Here is a 13,232-nt window from a genome sequence, read left to right as displayed (position 1 = left end):
CAAAAAATAATATATATTTTTGGTTGGGAGATCATTAGCACCGATATACCACCGTATTTTTAGCATGGAGTCCGATCATACCCGATCGGCTAAGCCATCTCCCCACGGACAATGTGGTTTGACATGTGATGAAAATAAATGGTGTTACCAAGAGTAGTACCACCATGTGCGCAATATGGTGTCCGATCTCCACCCAATCAGCTATGCCGCCTTCCCACATATACCGTGTGGGTTGACTTTTCTAATTCACAGCTAATAACAATCTCATCCCAAATAAGGGAAATAATCACAATCCATCACAATCCACCCCTACACCGGCACGTGTAGTTTCGGGTGTGGGCCTTATGACTCACTCTTCCTCGGTTTGCTAATGATACTAAAAAAAAACTTTTTTTTGTTTTTGCACACAAAGGTAGTATAATTACAAATGTATTAACCTCATCATCTATCACATTTTATAAATCTCCACTAGTATTTTCAACCAATCACAACAATAATACTTTCTTGGCTCTTTGGCCATTCATAAGATTCATTATTCAAGGCACGGTGGCCGTATTTCAAATTCTACACTTTCATATCTTTCCTTCCATGGATCATCATCACAAATATCAACATATATAATATTCCGAAAATCAAAACTTTAAGTTCGTTAGAAATGAAGGCTTTAAACACATTAGATTTCTTTCCAAGAAATGGAGTAAAATGATTGGCAATCGAAGCGCAAGTTAAAATTATAAACAAGTAGCACACCATTTATTCTTGAAATACCTTTTTCCAAAAAGGGAAATACACAATTTCCACTCACGAATATGTAAGAACGCAAAACACATTAAAAAATACTTACAAAGTATAGCATTAGTTAAAACAGCCATGTTTGGGCACAATTATAACTCTCATTATTGGCACGATGGCCACACTATCCATCTCCAACCCCCTTCTTTCTCTTTCAAGCATCCTTATAGATTATCAATGACAAGGCATTTTAATTCAAGACTTTAGATACACATTTGAGCAACTAACCAAATTAAGGCTCTTAGACACATGTGATTTCTTACACAATTCGACATGCTGGTTTTCATTAAAATCACGCTTCAAATCATGACATATTAACACACAACACATGTTTAATCACCTTATCAAATAGTAACTCAACAAAGAAGAACGTTTGGAATATAATTTCAATGCATATATCTTTTGACACAAGGCTTGTTCGGAATAATCAATTTATAATGAGCAACGCAGGATTTACAAGGCCATTGTGGGGTTTAATTCTAAAAGAGGAGTTTAGACAACATACCTTGTTTGAGCTTTCCTTAAGTTAATATAACATCCCAACATTTCTAGCAATAACAATCAATAAGAAGGTAGCAAAAATCAAATAATAATTAGAAGAATTCACATGGTGTAAATCTCTTAGGAATTTTGTCGAAGACCTAGTACGCAAAATGGACTACAAAGCTCTACAATGGTAATCTCTTCCTCCCTTAACCAATTTCAACAAGAAACCACCCAAACTAGTTCATTAAACCCACACACTGCAACATATTGTCACATGCATAGCCTATTTCCAATCCCCATAACCTAATTAAACCCATAACAATTGCATGAAGGTTTTATGACAAGGTATTACCCGGATAGATGATAATCTAGCGATTGGTTTCTTTGATTCTTGAAGGTTGGTGCAAGATTAGATGATTAGAGTGTTAGGTTTTCTTCTTTTCTCTCTAAAATTCTCTTACCTCTCTCTAAAATCATCAGATAATTGCCCCAAAATGAGCCCCAAAGGCTATTTATCAAAATGGGGTCGGGTTATAAAAATAAAAAAATAGACCCTCCGAACTCAGGTTTGCGGTCACATAACTGACCACAGAACAGGTATGCGGTCCGCATAATGGACCGCGAAAGTGATGCCCAAAAATTGGGATGATTTGGACAGGTCTGCGACCGGTCTATGGTCCACAGACCACTTATGCGGCCGCAGAATCGCCCAACAAAATTTTCTCGTGCAACTCTGTGATAGAAGTGTGGACCGCAAAACAGGTTTGCAATTGCACAATGGACCGCGAAACAACCCTCAAAATTCAACAACTCATTGCTCAACTCTGCGACGTTTATGCGGCCCGCAAAATGGATCTGCGGCCACGAATCTGACCGTATAATTGGCCCTTCAGAAAAACTTTTTCCACCAATACCTCTATGAAAAAAATTTTCCACCAACCCTCAAATATTAAGCCTACCTCGACACCACGAAACCTTAAATTCCTTGGTGAATTGTTTTTTTTCGGGCCTTACATATCGTATGTCATTTACCTTCTGTGTTTTTACTATGGGAACAGATAGAGAACCTGGTTCTCTATACTATTTGGAGGACTTTAGTTTTATCAATTCGTATCAGAGCATGTTCTTTATAAAAGGTTAACACCTACAAAAGGATCTTTATTATGGCTACTCAACCAAACCTCGGGGAAGGACAATCAACCACAAGATCTCCAAAGTTCAATAGAAAGTATTAAGGATGGTGTAAAACCAGAATGCATGACTTCATTATGGATGAGGACTCGAGCTGTGGACGTGATTTGTGATGGTCCCTATGAAAACTGTTGGAGAAGGAACAAGGAACTGTCCAAAAACTAGAAAAGGAATACAATGATGTTGTCCGAAAATCTGTTGAGAAGAACTTCAAGGAGAAGAAGATTCTTGTCTATGGTATTGGACCAGACGAGTATAGTCATGTCTCGGCATGTGAATCTGCCAAGAAAATCTGGGAATCTCTTCAAACTGCTCACGAGGGAAGTACTCTGGTAAAGCAGTCCAAAAGAAACATGCTTACCACTAAGTATGAGGTTTTTAAAATGAAGGAGGATGTGTCCATTAAAGAGATGTATACCCGTTTCACTTCTATAATTAATGAGCTTTATTCTTTTGGAGAAATCTTTCCAACCAACAAGTTGGTCTGGAAGATACTTAGTGTTCTACCAGGTTCCTGGGAAAGCAAGGTTAATGCCATCACTGAAGCCAAGGACCTGCAGAAACTGACTATTGATGAGCTTATTAGAAATATCAAAACCTATGAGATGAAGAGAAAGAAAGATCTTGAAAGAAGAGAGCCCAAGAAGGAGAAGAGCCTGGTTCTCAAAGTTGCATTAGCGATTCAAGCAGTGATGAATCTGACATGGCTATCTCACTTGAAATTCCAAAAGATGGTTCGAAGAAATGATGGGATTCCAAAGAAAGGAAGTTCCAGTATAAACTAAAAAGGAAATGATTGTTGTCATAAGCGTGGAAAGATCGGATACTTCATTAAAGACAGTCCTCTTCATAAGTAGGATCACAAAAAAACAACACTGATAAGGCGGCCAAGAGGAACCCGGTCCCTAACAAGAGGTTCAAATGAAGAGATGCTGTTGACAACGTTGTGAAGCAAGCTCTGGCTGACTGGGGAGATTCCTCTAGTGAATCTGAAGGTGAAGATGACCAAGGAGATACATCTATGATGGCTGTTGACAATTAATCTTCAGAATATGAGTCAATCTATGCACTTATGGCTAAATCTGATGATGAGGAGGACAAGAAGGAAGATGAGGTAAACTTTCTTGATGTTCAAAGAAAATTGAAAACTTACTCTCAGACAAAATTGATGTCATTAGCAAATGTGTTGATTGGTGCCTATCATAACCTCATTAATGAGAAAAATACTCTAACTGAAGAAATTAGTGATGTAGAACAAGAGAGGAATGATATGGTAGTTTCTATTGTAGATTTGAAGGAACAAGTGGATGAAGTAACTAGAGAAAATACTTTGTTGAGAAACCAAATAAAAAAAATAGATGGATACCCCTAAAGGAAAAAAAGTGGCTATTGAAGCTCAACTTGAGCTTGAGAACGAGCTTAAGAAAATCAAAATACATCTTGCTACTGAGCTAGAAAAGAATAGATAACTTCAACAGGATCTAAAACGGGTTAAAAATGATCTTGGTAACTCACTCCACTAGACCTGGTCATCTGATGTAATTGATTCTATGTACAAGAGTAATGGTAGGCAGCCAAAAAATCGGGGTCCAAAAGGCCAAAACTCCCTATAATCCCCATAACAAGTATGTCACAGTGACTGATAATTGGCTATACATTCATTGTGGTCAGATTGGCTATTACAAAGATTCATATAAAGCTAAAATTCAGTCTCTGCAGAAAAAATAAAACTTTTGTTGAAAAGAAGCCTATAGTGGAGGAACTTGGTTCCTTGAAAAAGAAAATATATACTGCCTGCATGGGCTAAAAGAAGTTTGATTCATCCGTTCTATCATTTAAGGGACCCAAACTGGCTTGTGTTCCTAAATCTAATCAGTGATTTTGTGTGCATGTTGGAGCGAGAGGTGATAGTCAAAAATAGTACATGGATAGTGGCTACTCGAAGCATATGACTAGAATAATGGATGATTTCCTCTCACTCAAGGCCTTTCAAGGTGGGAGTGTGTCTTTTGAAAATGACAAGAGAGACTACATTCTTGGTGTTGGCAAAATTAGCAAAACACTCTCCCATGCAATTAAAAATGTCTACTATGTGAATATCTTGAAATATAGCGTATTGAGTGTGTCTTAAATCTGTGATAAGGGAAATGAAGTGAAGTTCTTGTCCCAATCGTGCACTGTCACCAATCTCAAATCTGGTGAAGTACTGTTGATAGCCAAAAGGTTCAAGATCATCTATGTTGCAGACATTGATTCACTGAATGGTGGTGATTTAACATGCCTAAGTTCCATTGATGATAGTGCTGAATTATGGCACAGATGACATGGACATGCAAGTTTTTCCTCGCTGAACAAACTGGTTATGAAGGACATAGTTCATGGGCTGCCAAAGACCAAGTTCAAGGATCACAAGGTGTGTGATGCTTGTTCTAAAAGGGAAGCAAGTCAGGTCTTCTTTTAAATCAAAGAAAGAAGTAATCACCTCAAGGCCACTTGATCTTCTTCATATGGATCTTTGTGCACCAATAAGGATTCCAAGTAGAGAAGGAAGGAAATACATCTTTGTGATTGCTGATGACTATTCTAGATTTACTTGGACATTGTTTCTAAGAATTAAGGATGAAACATTTTTCGTGTTTGTTATATTTGTGAAGTAGATTCAGGTGCAATTAGAAAATCACATTGTGAGTATTAGATCCGATCATGGCACTGAATTTGACAACGCCAAGTTCGATGAATTCTGTGCTAAAAATGGTATAAGTCATAACTTTTCTGCTCCTAGAACACCTCAGCTGAAAAACAGGACTTGAGGATATGGCTAGAACAATATTAATCCACAGTGGTGTGCCTAAAAGTTTCTGGGTTGAAGCTGTCAACACTGCCCGCTACTTGATTAACAGGTACATGATCAGGTCTTTGCTTGAGAAGAATCCCTATGAATTACTCAATGGGAAAAAACCCAAGCTGACTTACCTGAGAGCCTTTGGATGCAAATATTTAGTTGTCAACAATGGTAATTACGCTTTGGAAAATTTGATGCAAAAAGTGATGAGGGAATTTTTCTTTTACTCCTGTCAAACCAAGGCATACAAAGTCTACAACAAAAGAACCCAGTGTTTAGAAGAAAGTGTGCATGTGATCTTTGATGAATCCCATGAATCAAGAGGCAAAGGATCACATAAAAAGGAAGATGAAGATGGAGAATTTTCAAAAGTTCCCGATGAAGCTATAGATATTGTAAATGGAAAAAGTGATTTGATAAGTCAAGTCAAGCAGAGCGATGAAGAAGATGCAACAGAATCTCCAGAAGGCACAGAGGAACCTAGTCCCTCTATTATCTCAACTGAAGCTGAACAAAGGGTTGTTGATGCCGTATCAGGTACTCTTGATGCTAGAAAAAGGAGTGGAAGTCATACTTCTGTTAATGTCAATGATGGTACGAATATGGAGGAACCTGGTCCCTCGAATCCTGAAGTTCAAGTATTCAACTGGAAGTAAAAGAGCTCACATCCCCTTCAAAATGTGATCATTCCTTTAGACTCTGGTATTCAAACTAGATCTTAGGCAAGCAACATGTTTGTCTTCTCAGCCTTTCTGTCTCAAATCAAGCCCAAGAACGTCAAGGAAGCATTGAAAGATGCTGAATAGATAGCTTCTATGCAAGAAGAACTCCATTAGTTTCAGAGAAATAAAATGTGGCACCTGGTCCCTTGGCCTTCAGACAAATTAGTGATTGAAACTAGATGGGTGTTCAGGAACAAGCTTGATGAATTTGGAAATACAACATGAAATAAAGCAAGGCTGATGGTTCAGGGTTACAACCAAGAAGAAGGGATCGACCAAAATGATACTTTTGCTCCTATTGCATGAATAGAATCAATCAAGATTCTTATTGCTTTTGCATCCCATAAGAAATTCAACTTGTTCCAAATAGATGTTAAAAACGCCTTTCTAAATGGATATCTGAAGGAGGAAGTCTTTGTCAAGAAACTTTGAAAGTCACGAGCATCCTAATCATGTCTTCAAGCTTGACAAGACTCTATATGGTTTAAAGCAAGCCCCTCGGGCATGGTATGAGAGATTGTCAAAATTCCTTCTTGAGAATGGTTTTACTAGAGGAAAAATTGACAATACTCAATTTATGAAGAAAAGAGGAAGAAACTTGTTAATTGTGCAAGTCTATGTTGATGATATCATTTTTGGTGCAACTAATGATTGCCTCTGTGAGAAATTTGCAAAGCTCATGGGAAGTGAGTTCGAGATGAGTATGATAGGTGAGCGGAATTTCTTCCTTGGGTTGCAAGTAAAGCAAACCTCAAAAGGCACTATGATTAGTCAACATAAGTACGTCAATGAGCTACTGAAAATATTTGAGATGGAGAATGCGAATACCATTGATACACCTATTGCCACTTCTACTCGATTAGACATGGACGAACCTAATTTTTCTGTCAATGAAACTATATATAGGGGTATCAGTGGGTCTTTTCTGTACTTGAATGCAAGCAGATTGGATATTATCTTTAGTGTTGGGTTGTGTGCTAGGTTCCAATAAAGCCCAAAAGAATCTTACTTGAAGGTTACCAAAAGAATTTTGAGGTATCTCAGGGGAACGCAGGACTTGGTCCTCTTCTATCCTTCAGGAGATAATTTTGACTTGGTTGGATATGCTGATGCTGATTATGATAGATATCTGGTGGATAGAAAGAGCACATATGGAATGACATATTTTTTGGGGTGATGCTTGATCTCATGGGGTACAAAGAAACAGAATTTCATGGCTCTTTCTACTGCTGAAGCTGAGTATGTTGTTGTTGTTTCTTGTTGTGCTGTACTGCTATGGATCAAGCAACAACTTGAGAATTTTGGTGTATTTTCTGATTATGTACCCTTATTGTGTGACAATATGAGTTCTCTTAACATGGAAAAGAATCTGGTGCAACATAAAAGGACAAAGCATAGTGATGTGAGGCACTTCAGCTGTAGATCAGTCCATACATATGTAAGCAAGAACATTCTTGTTAACGAAGTTTAGAATGTATATTAACAAAGCCAGATGAAATTAAACGTTGGGATTTTAATTTGTACTTGGGCAAAAAGCTAGGTGCTTAATTTCCAAGGTAGATGTATATTGATGTCTGTCGTTTCCAAGATAAACGGTCGGGCTGGTGAAGATCCTCGAAGACATAGTCGAAGTTCTTTCTAACTGGGGCTATTTTACAATGGTTTTTGACGTTTTTCTGTAAATTTAAATGATTCTTTGTTAAGGAAATTTTTTCCATTCATGAGAAAGTGAAAGCTTTTCAAGAACTTACTCAAGGTTAGTTTACTTGAAATAAAATCAGAAGTGTAAAAACATGCACGTTAAATTATTTTGGAAAGATTTGCCATGTCTAAAGGGGCCTCATTCCATGTTTCAGTCAAGGACTTATTTAAAATGTGAAAATAAAAAGATTTGTTGACTTTTTTTCAAAGTAATTAATCTTAGATAAACTGCGAATTGGGAGAATAATATTTTAAATGCCTAATTCTTCTGTCTACCCTTATTCCGGAAGTTAGCAACTCGTATCCAGTGCACATCCTTGCCTTTCTAATCTATTTCTTGTCTTGCAATATTCTTCCTACTACTCCTTCTGTAGTGCTTTTCGCACATATAACTTATCTCTATTGCTTCCAAACAAAAGAGCATCGTGTATATATTAGTATATTTATAGCGAAATACATAAACGACCCTTTAAATTATCTCCATTGACTAGTTAGATAATTCAACTGAGCCCATTTTCAGATAAACGCTTCATTCATTCACAAATGTGTGTCTCTTAAATACCCGTGTCCAACAAACCTCATGCGTTAGTTATAATCGCGAATGGCTTATCAAACAGATAAATTATTAATTGACACGTGAATCTTTTTAAAAAATACTAGTAACTCTCTTATTAAAAAATTGTAATATTTTTTAATTAAAATTACCCATACCCCTCTTTCTTCTTTCCAAAAAAAAAAGTCTTCCATGACCTCTTTATTCTTGTAATGCTCATTGCACACTTTAATTTCTTCTTTGTCACAGTGGGTAATATGGATAAGAATAAAAAATCCACCATAAATTCTCTTGGTTAACAAAAAATTTCGTATATTTAAAAAATTGAATAAAAATAAATCAAGCCATGAAAATCCAAATGGTTTGTACACGGAACAAAAAAATGGTAGGCTTGAGAAAGAAAATGCATAAATATGAAAAACTATTTTTTTTATAGCATTAGACATAGATAGTTGGTAAGAGTGACAAGATATTTGTTGAATAGATTTTCACAATATTTAAGTTATTAATCATTTAAGCCATGCAAGGGGTGATTTAAGAGATAGAAAATAGAGTGTTGAAGTGTGAAGTGAAGGAAGAGAAAATGGAGAGGCAGAGGTAATTTAGGGTAGAAGAGGGCGTCAGATGGTGGAGGAGAAAATTGGAGAAGAAAGAAGGGGAAAATTAGGTGGAGTCCACATTGCTTTTAGGGAAAAAATAAAAACTTAATTTTATATAGGCAACTCACGTCTCCGAGAGTGCTGATAACTTCCATGAAATAGAGTTTGTAGTTAGAGAGAAGACGAACAAGAGGATCGAATCAGAGAAGATGCAGAAATGTTCTATATTTCTGAAAAATGAATTGTACTTTAACTGCGACATGTACAATGTATTTATAGTTGTAACTAACTAGCTAACCAACTACCTAACTATTACACATACACCTCTAATAGCTTAACTAACTTAAGATGAGCTGGATCCTAGCTGGAATATTTTAACAACACCTTGAATTTTAGTTTCACACGCTCATTGTTCAACACTCCCCCTTAAGCTGATGGTTGAAATATTTTCTCCACTCCAAGATTTCTTAGTAGATAGTCATGTTGTGCTTTGCCCAAGATTTTTTTAAGTAGGCCTGCCAGTTGCTCCTTTGTACATACATGCTCTGTCTTAATCAAGCCATGTATGATCCTCTCTCTTACAAAGTGGCAGTCTATGTCTATATGCTTAGTTCTTTCATGAAAAATTGGATATGCTGCAATTTGTATTGCAGGTTTGTTGTCACACATAAGATGAACAGGTAAATCCACATGAATTCCCAGTTCTGTAAACAGCCCCACAAGCCAAGTAATCTCAGCAGTGCATGAGGCCATGCTTCTATATTTAGCTTCAGCTGAGCTCCTAGAAATAATTTCTTGCTTCTTTAACTTCCAAGAGATAAGGGCACCACCAGACTTCACTAGATAACCTGTAACCGACCTCCTTGTCTCTATACAAGCTCCCCAATCTGAGTCACAGTAGGATGTTGGCTTACTTGTGCTCTCTGCAGGCATTAGAAGTCCTAGGCCAGGTTCTGCCTTGATATATTTCACCACTCTGAGAGCAGCTTTTAGGTGAGATGCTTTAGGACAATACATAAATTGGCTGAGAACTTGACTGCAAATGCCAGATCTGGTCTAGTCATGGTGAGGTATAGTAGTCTGCCCACCAGTCCCTGATAAATACTAGGATCCTTTAATTTTTCATCTGCAATTACATTGTCATTTTGTAGCCAAGTATCATAGTACATACATAGGTCATTTTTTGGTTCATCTCCAGTGGATTTCCTGCAGGTTTTGCTCCACTCAGTCCTGGTTCAGAAATGAGCTCTAAAGCATATTTTCTTTGACTCATCACTATGCCCTTCTTAGACCTAGCAAACTCAATTCCCATGAAGAATTTGAGTTCACCTAGATATTTTATTTTAAACTTGTTCTACAAATCTTTTCTAGTCTGATCCAACATGCCTTGATTGTTACCTGTGATTAATAAATCATCCACATAGACCAAGATATTTGTTATGCCACTTCCTTTCCTTTTAATAAATAGTGAATAATCAAGTGACTTTGTCTGAATCCCATCTGTAACAAAGCCTCAGTAAGCTTCAAGTTCCACTGTCTTGGGGCCTGCTTAAGGCCATAGAGGGATTTTTGTGGTTTGCAGACCTTCTGAGACTCCCCCCGTCTAGCAAACCCTTCAGGAATGTGCATATAGACTTCCTCTTGAAGGTATCCATTGAGGAAGGCATTGTGGACATCTATCTGATAGAGACACCACTTCCTTGAGGATACAAGTTCTATAATGGACCTTACAGTTACCATTTTTGGCTATTGGAGAGAATGTCTCTATGTAATCTAGACAGTCCTTTTGACTGTACCCTTTGGCAACCAACTTGGCCTTGTATTTTTCTACTTCTCCTGATGCTCTATATTTTACTTTAAAGATCTATTTACAGCCAATGGGCAAGTTGCATAGCTTCTATCCACTTTGGGTCAGCAACATCATCTCTTGAAGGTTTGTGGCTCTGCCACAGAGGAATAGGCTGTAAGAGCTCTCTGAAAATGAGGAGTCACATGGTTGTAAGACACATATGATGATAGAGAATAAGTGCAGGTAGTACCCTATGACTTTGTCACATAATCTTTCAACCACAGTGGAGGTCTACTGTGTATGAGTGATCTTCTGAGATTTGAAGTGTTTGAAGCTTCTGCTGAGTCATAGGCTTCTGGTGGAGCTGGTTCTTCAGAACCACCAGAAATATTAAGCAGGTCAGGTACTCCTTCTTGCACTAATATCTTCCCCTGGGATGGAGCTGTGGGATTTGGTGCTTCAGATGTAGCCTCAGTAGGTTCTGTTGGAATAGAGGAGCCAGGATGAGGCTGAGATAATGCTGGGGATAATAGGTCCAAGACTGGAAATAAAGGAGTGCCTGAGTTCTCATGTACTTGAATGTAAAGATGTCTTCATGAAACACTACATTTCTTCTTACAAAGAATGACTTAGAATATAGATCATATAGTGCATATCTCTTTTGAGTTGGAGAATATCCCATGAACACGGATGGACTTGCCCTGGAGGAAAACTTATAATGTATATTGGGACTGGTTACATAGCATAAGTAGCCAAACACTCTTAAATAATTCAAGGAAGGAGAATGCAAATAAAGCTTCTCAAAAGGTGACTTGTACCCAATGACTTTGGAGGGGAGCCTGTTGAGCAGGTACAAAGCAGTGTTGACACACTCTCCCCAAAATCTTAAAGGTATTGAGGCTTGGAATCTGAGTGATCTGGCCATATCTAGAATTGTCCTATGCCTTCTCTCAGCAACACCATGTACTAAGTATCTAGTAATAAACTAGTAAACTCAGTACTGAAAAACTCACACCCATTATTTGTTCTAAGTATTTTCACTTGAGTAGAAAGCAAGTTGTGTACTTTGGCAAAGAAATTCCTCAGCACTATCAGTGTGTCTGACTTGGAATGAATAGTAAATATCCAATTGTATCTTGTGAAATTATCCACAATGGTCACAAAGTAACTTTTACCATCATAGGTTGGTACTCTATAGGGACCCCAAATATCACAATGAATCAATTCAAAAGCAGATTTTGACACTGTATTACTCAATGGAAAAGATAGTCTTGTTTGTTTAGCTAGAAGACAAACATTACAAGGATAATGCTTACCCTCTTTAAATATTTAACCAAATCATGCCTTTTATTACATCAAGAGGTGCATATCCTAACCTTCTATGCCACATTAAACTAGTATTAGAAGATGACTAAGTGTACAAGCAATTTTATTTCCTGCCAGTATTGAACCTTGCTGTGTAGAGTTATTCTTTAGCACATATAGTCCATGGTCCTCCCTACCACTCGCTTTCAACTGACCACTCCAAAGATCTTGGAAGATGCAGAGTCAGGAAAGAATATGGATGAACATTGTAGTTCCTTTGTAAGCTTATACACAGACAATAGGTTGTGTTTAAAATCTGGGATATAAAGTACATTAGATATGTCCTAACCCTCAAACACAAAAGCTTTTCCTATATGGCATACAAAAGCTACATCACCTGTGGGTAGATGAACCTAACTCTTTTTAGATTAAGGTATCTGTTTAAAAGTTTTCAACATTTCTAAGGTAGATGCCATATGATCTGTTGCTCCTGTATCTACTATCCACTCTTTATTAACACAGGAAGTGAATAGAGTTTTCATTGTACCTCCTGCAGCTGCAGTTTTTACAGATGGCCCGTCATCACATCCCTTGCTTAGTAGTTAAATGATCTACTGATACCGTTCTTGTGTAAAGAATAGAGCTGATGACAGTGTCATAGGAATATCAGCTGGTGTGGGACCATTCCTCCCTTGTTGTTGTGTTTGAAGTGGAGTTGGTCTTCTCACATAGTTTCCTGCTGTTGAGTTAGCATCAAAATTATAAGCATAGTTTTCATAACTACCTGAATTACCTCCCTTCTTCTTTGACTTAAAATCTAGTGGATAGCCAATCAGTTTGTAGCAATTTTCCTTTGTGTGACCTTTGTAGTGACAGTATTCACACTGCAGCAGATTCTTCTTAGACTTGAGATTACCTTCAATGTAGCCTTCTCCCTTGTTACTATACAAAGCAACTCCTTCCAAATGCTCAAAGGTTTGAACAATTTGAGTAAGGTTGCCAAAGCTCATTTGGCTCTCTTGATCAATAATCAAGGACTATGCCTTGTTCAAGGAAGGAGTTGGATGCATCATCATGATCTGATTTCTTATTTGAGTGTAGGTTTCATTCAATCCAGTTAAGAACTGAAGGAGCCTTTGATATTCAAAGTGCTCTAAATACTTCTTAGATTCTGGACATGGACACCCTGGACATGGCATAATTGCATCAAACTCATCACATAAGTCTCTAAGTTTAGAGAAATAATCAGCCA

At 37.4% G+C, this 13,232-nt stretch overlaps 1 protein-coding gene across 1 annotated transcript; it reads left to right on the top strand.

The window, feature by feature from the left end:
• The first annotated feature begins 4,788 nt into the window (after positions 1 to 4,788).
• Positions 4,789 to 7,024, top strand: LOC142175898 (uncharacterized). Its single transcript, XM_075242904.1, has 3 exons — positions 4,789 to 4,882; positions 5,273 to 5,963; positions 6,439 to 7,024. The coding sequence occupies exons 1-3, from the start codon at positions 4,789 to 4,791 to the stop codon at positions 7,022 to 7,024; spliced, it is 1,371 nt and encodes a 456-aa protein (XP_075099005.1).
• Positions 7,025 to 13,232: the final 6,208 nt, after the last annotated feature.

Source organism: Nicotiana tabacum, chromosome 22 (genome assembly GCF_000715075.1).
Source record: "Nicotiana tabacum cultivar K326 chromosome 22, ASM71507v2, whole genome shotgun sequence".
NCBI lineage: Eukaryota > Viridiplantae > Streptophyta > Magnoliopsida > Solanales > Solanaceae > Nicotiana > Nicotiana tabacum.
This window is presented reverse-complemented; position numbering and strand designations above follow the sequence as displayed.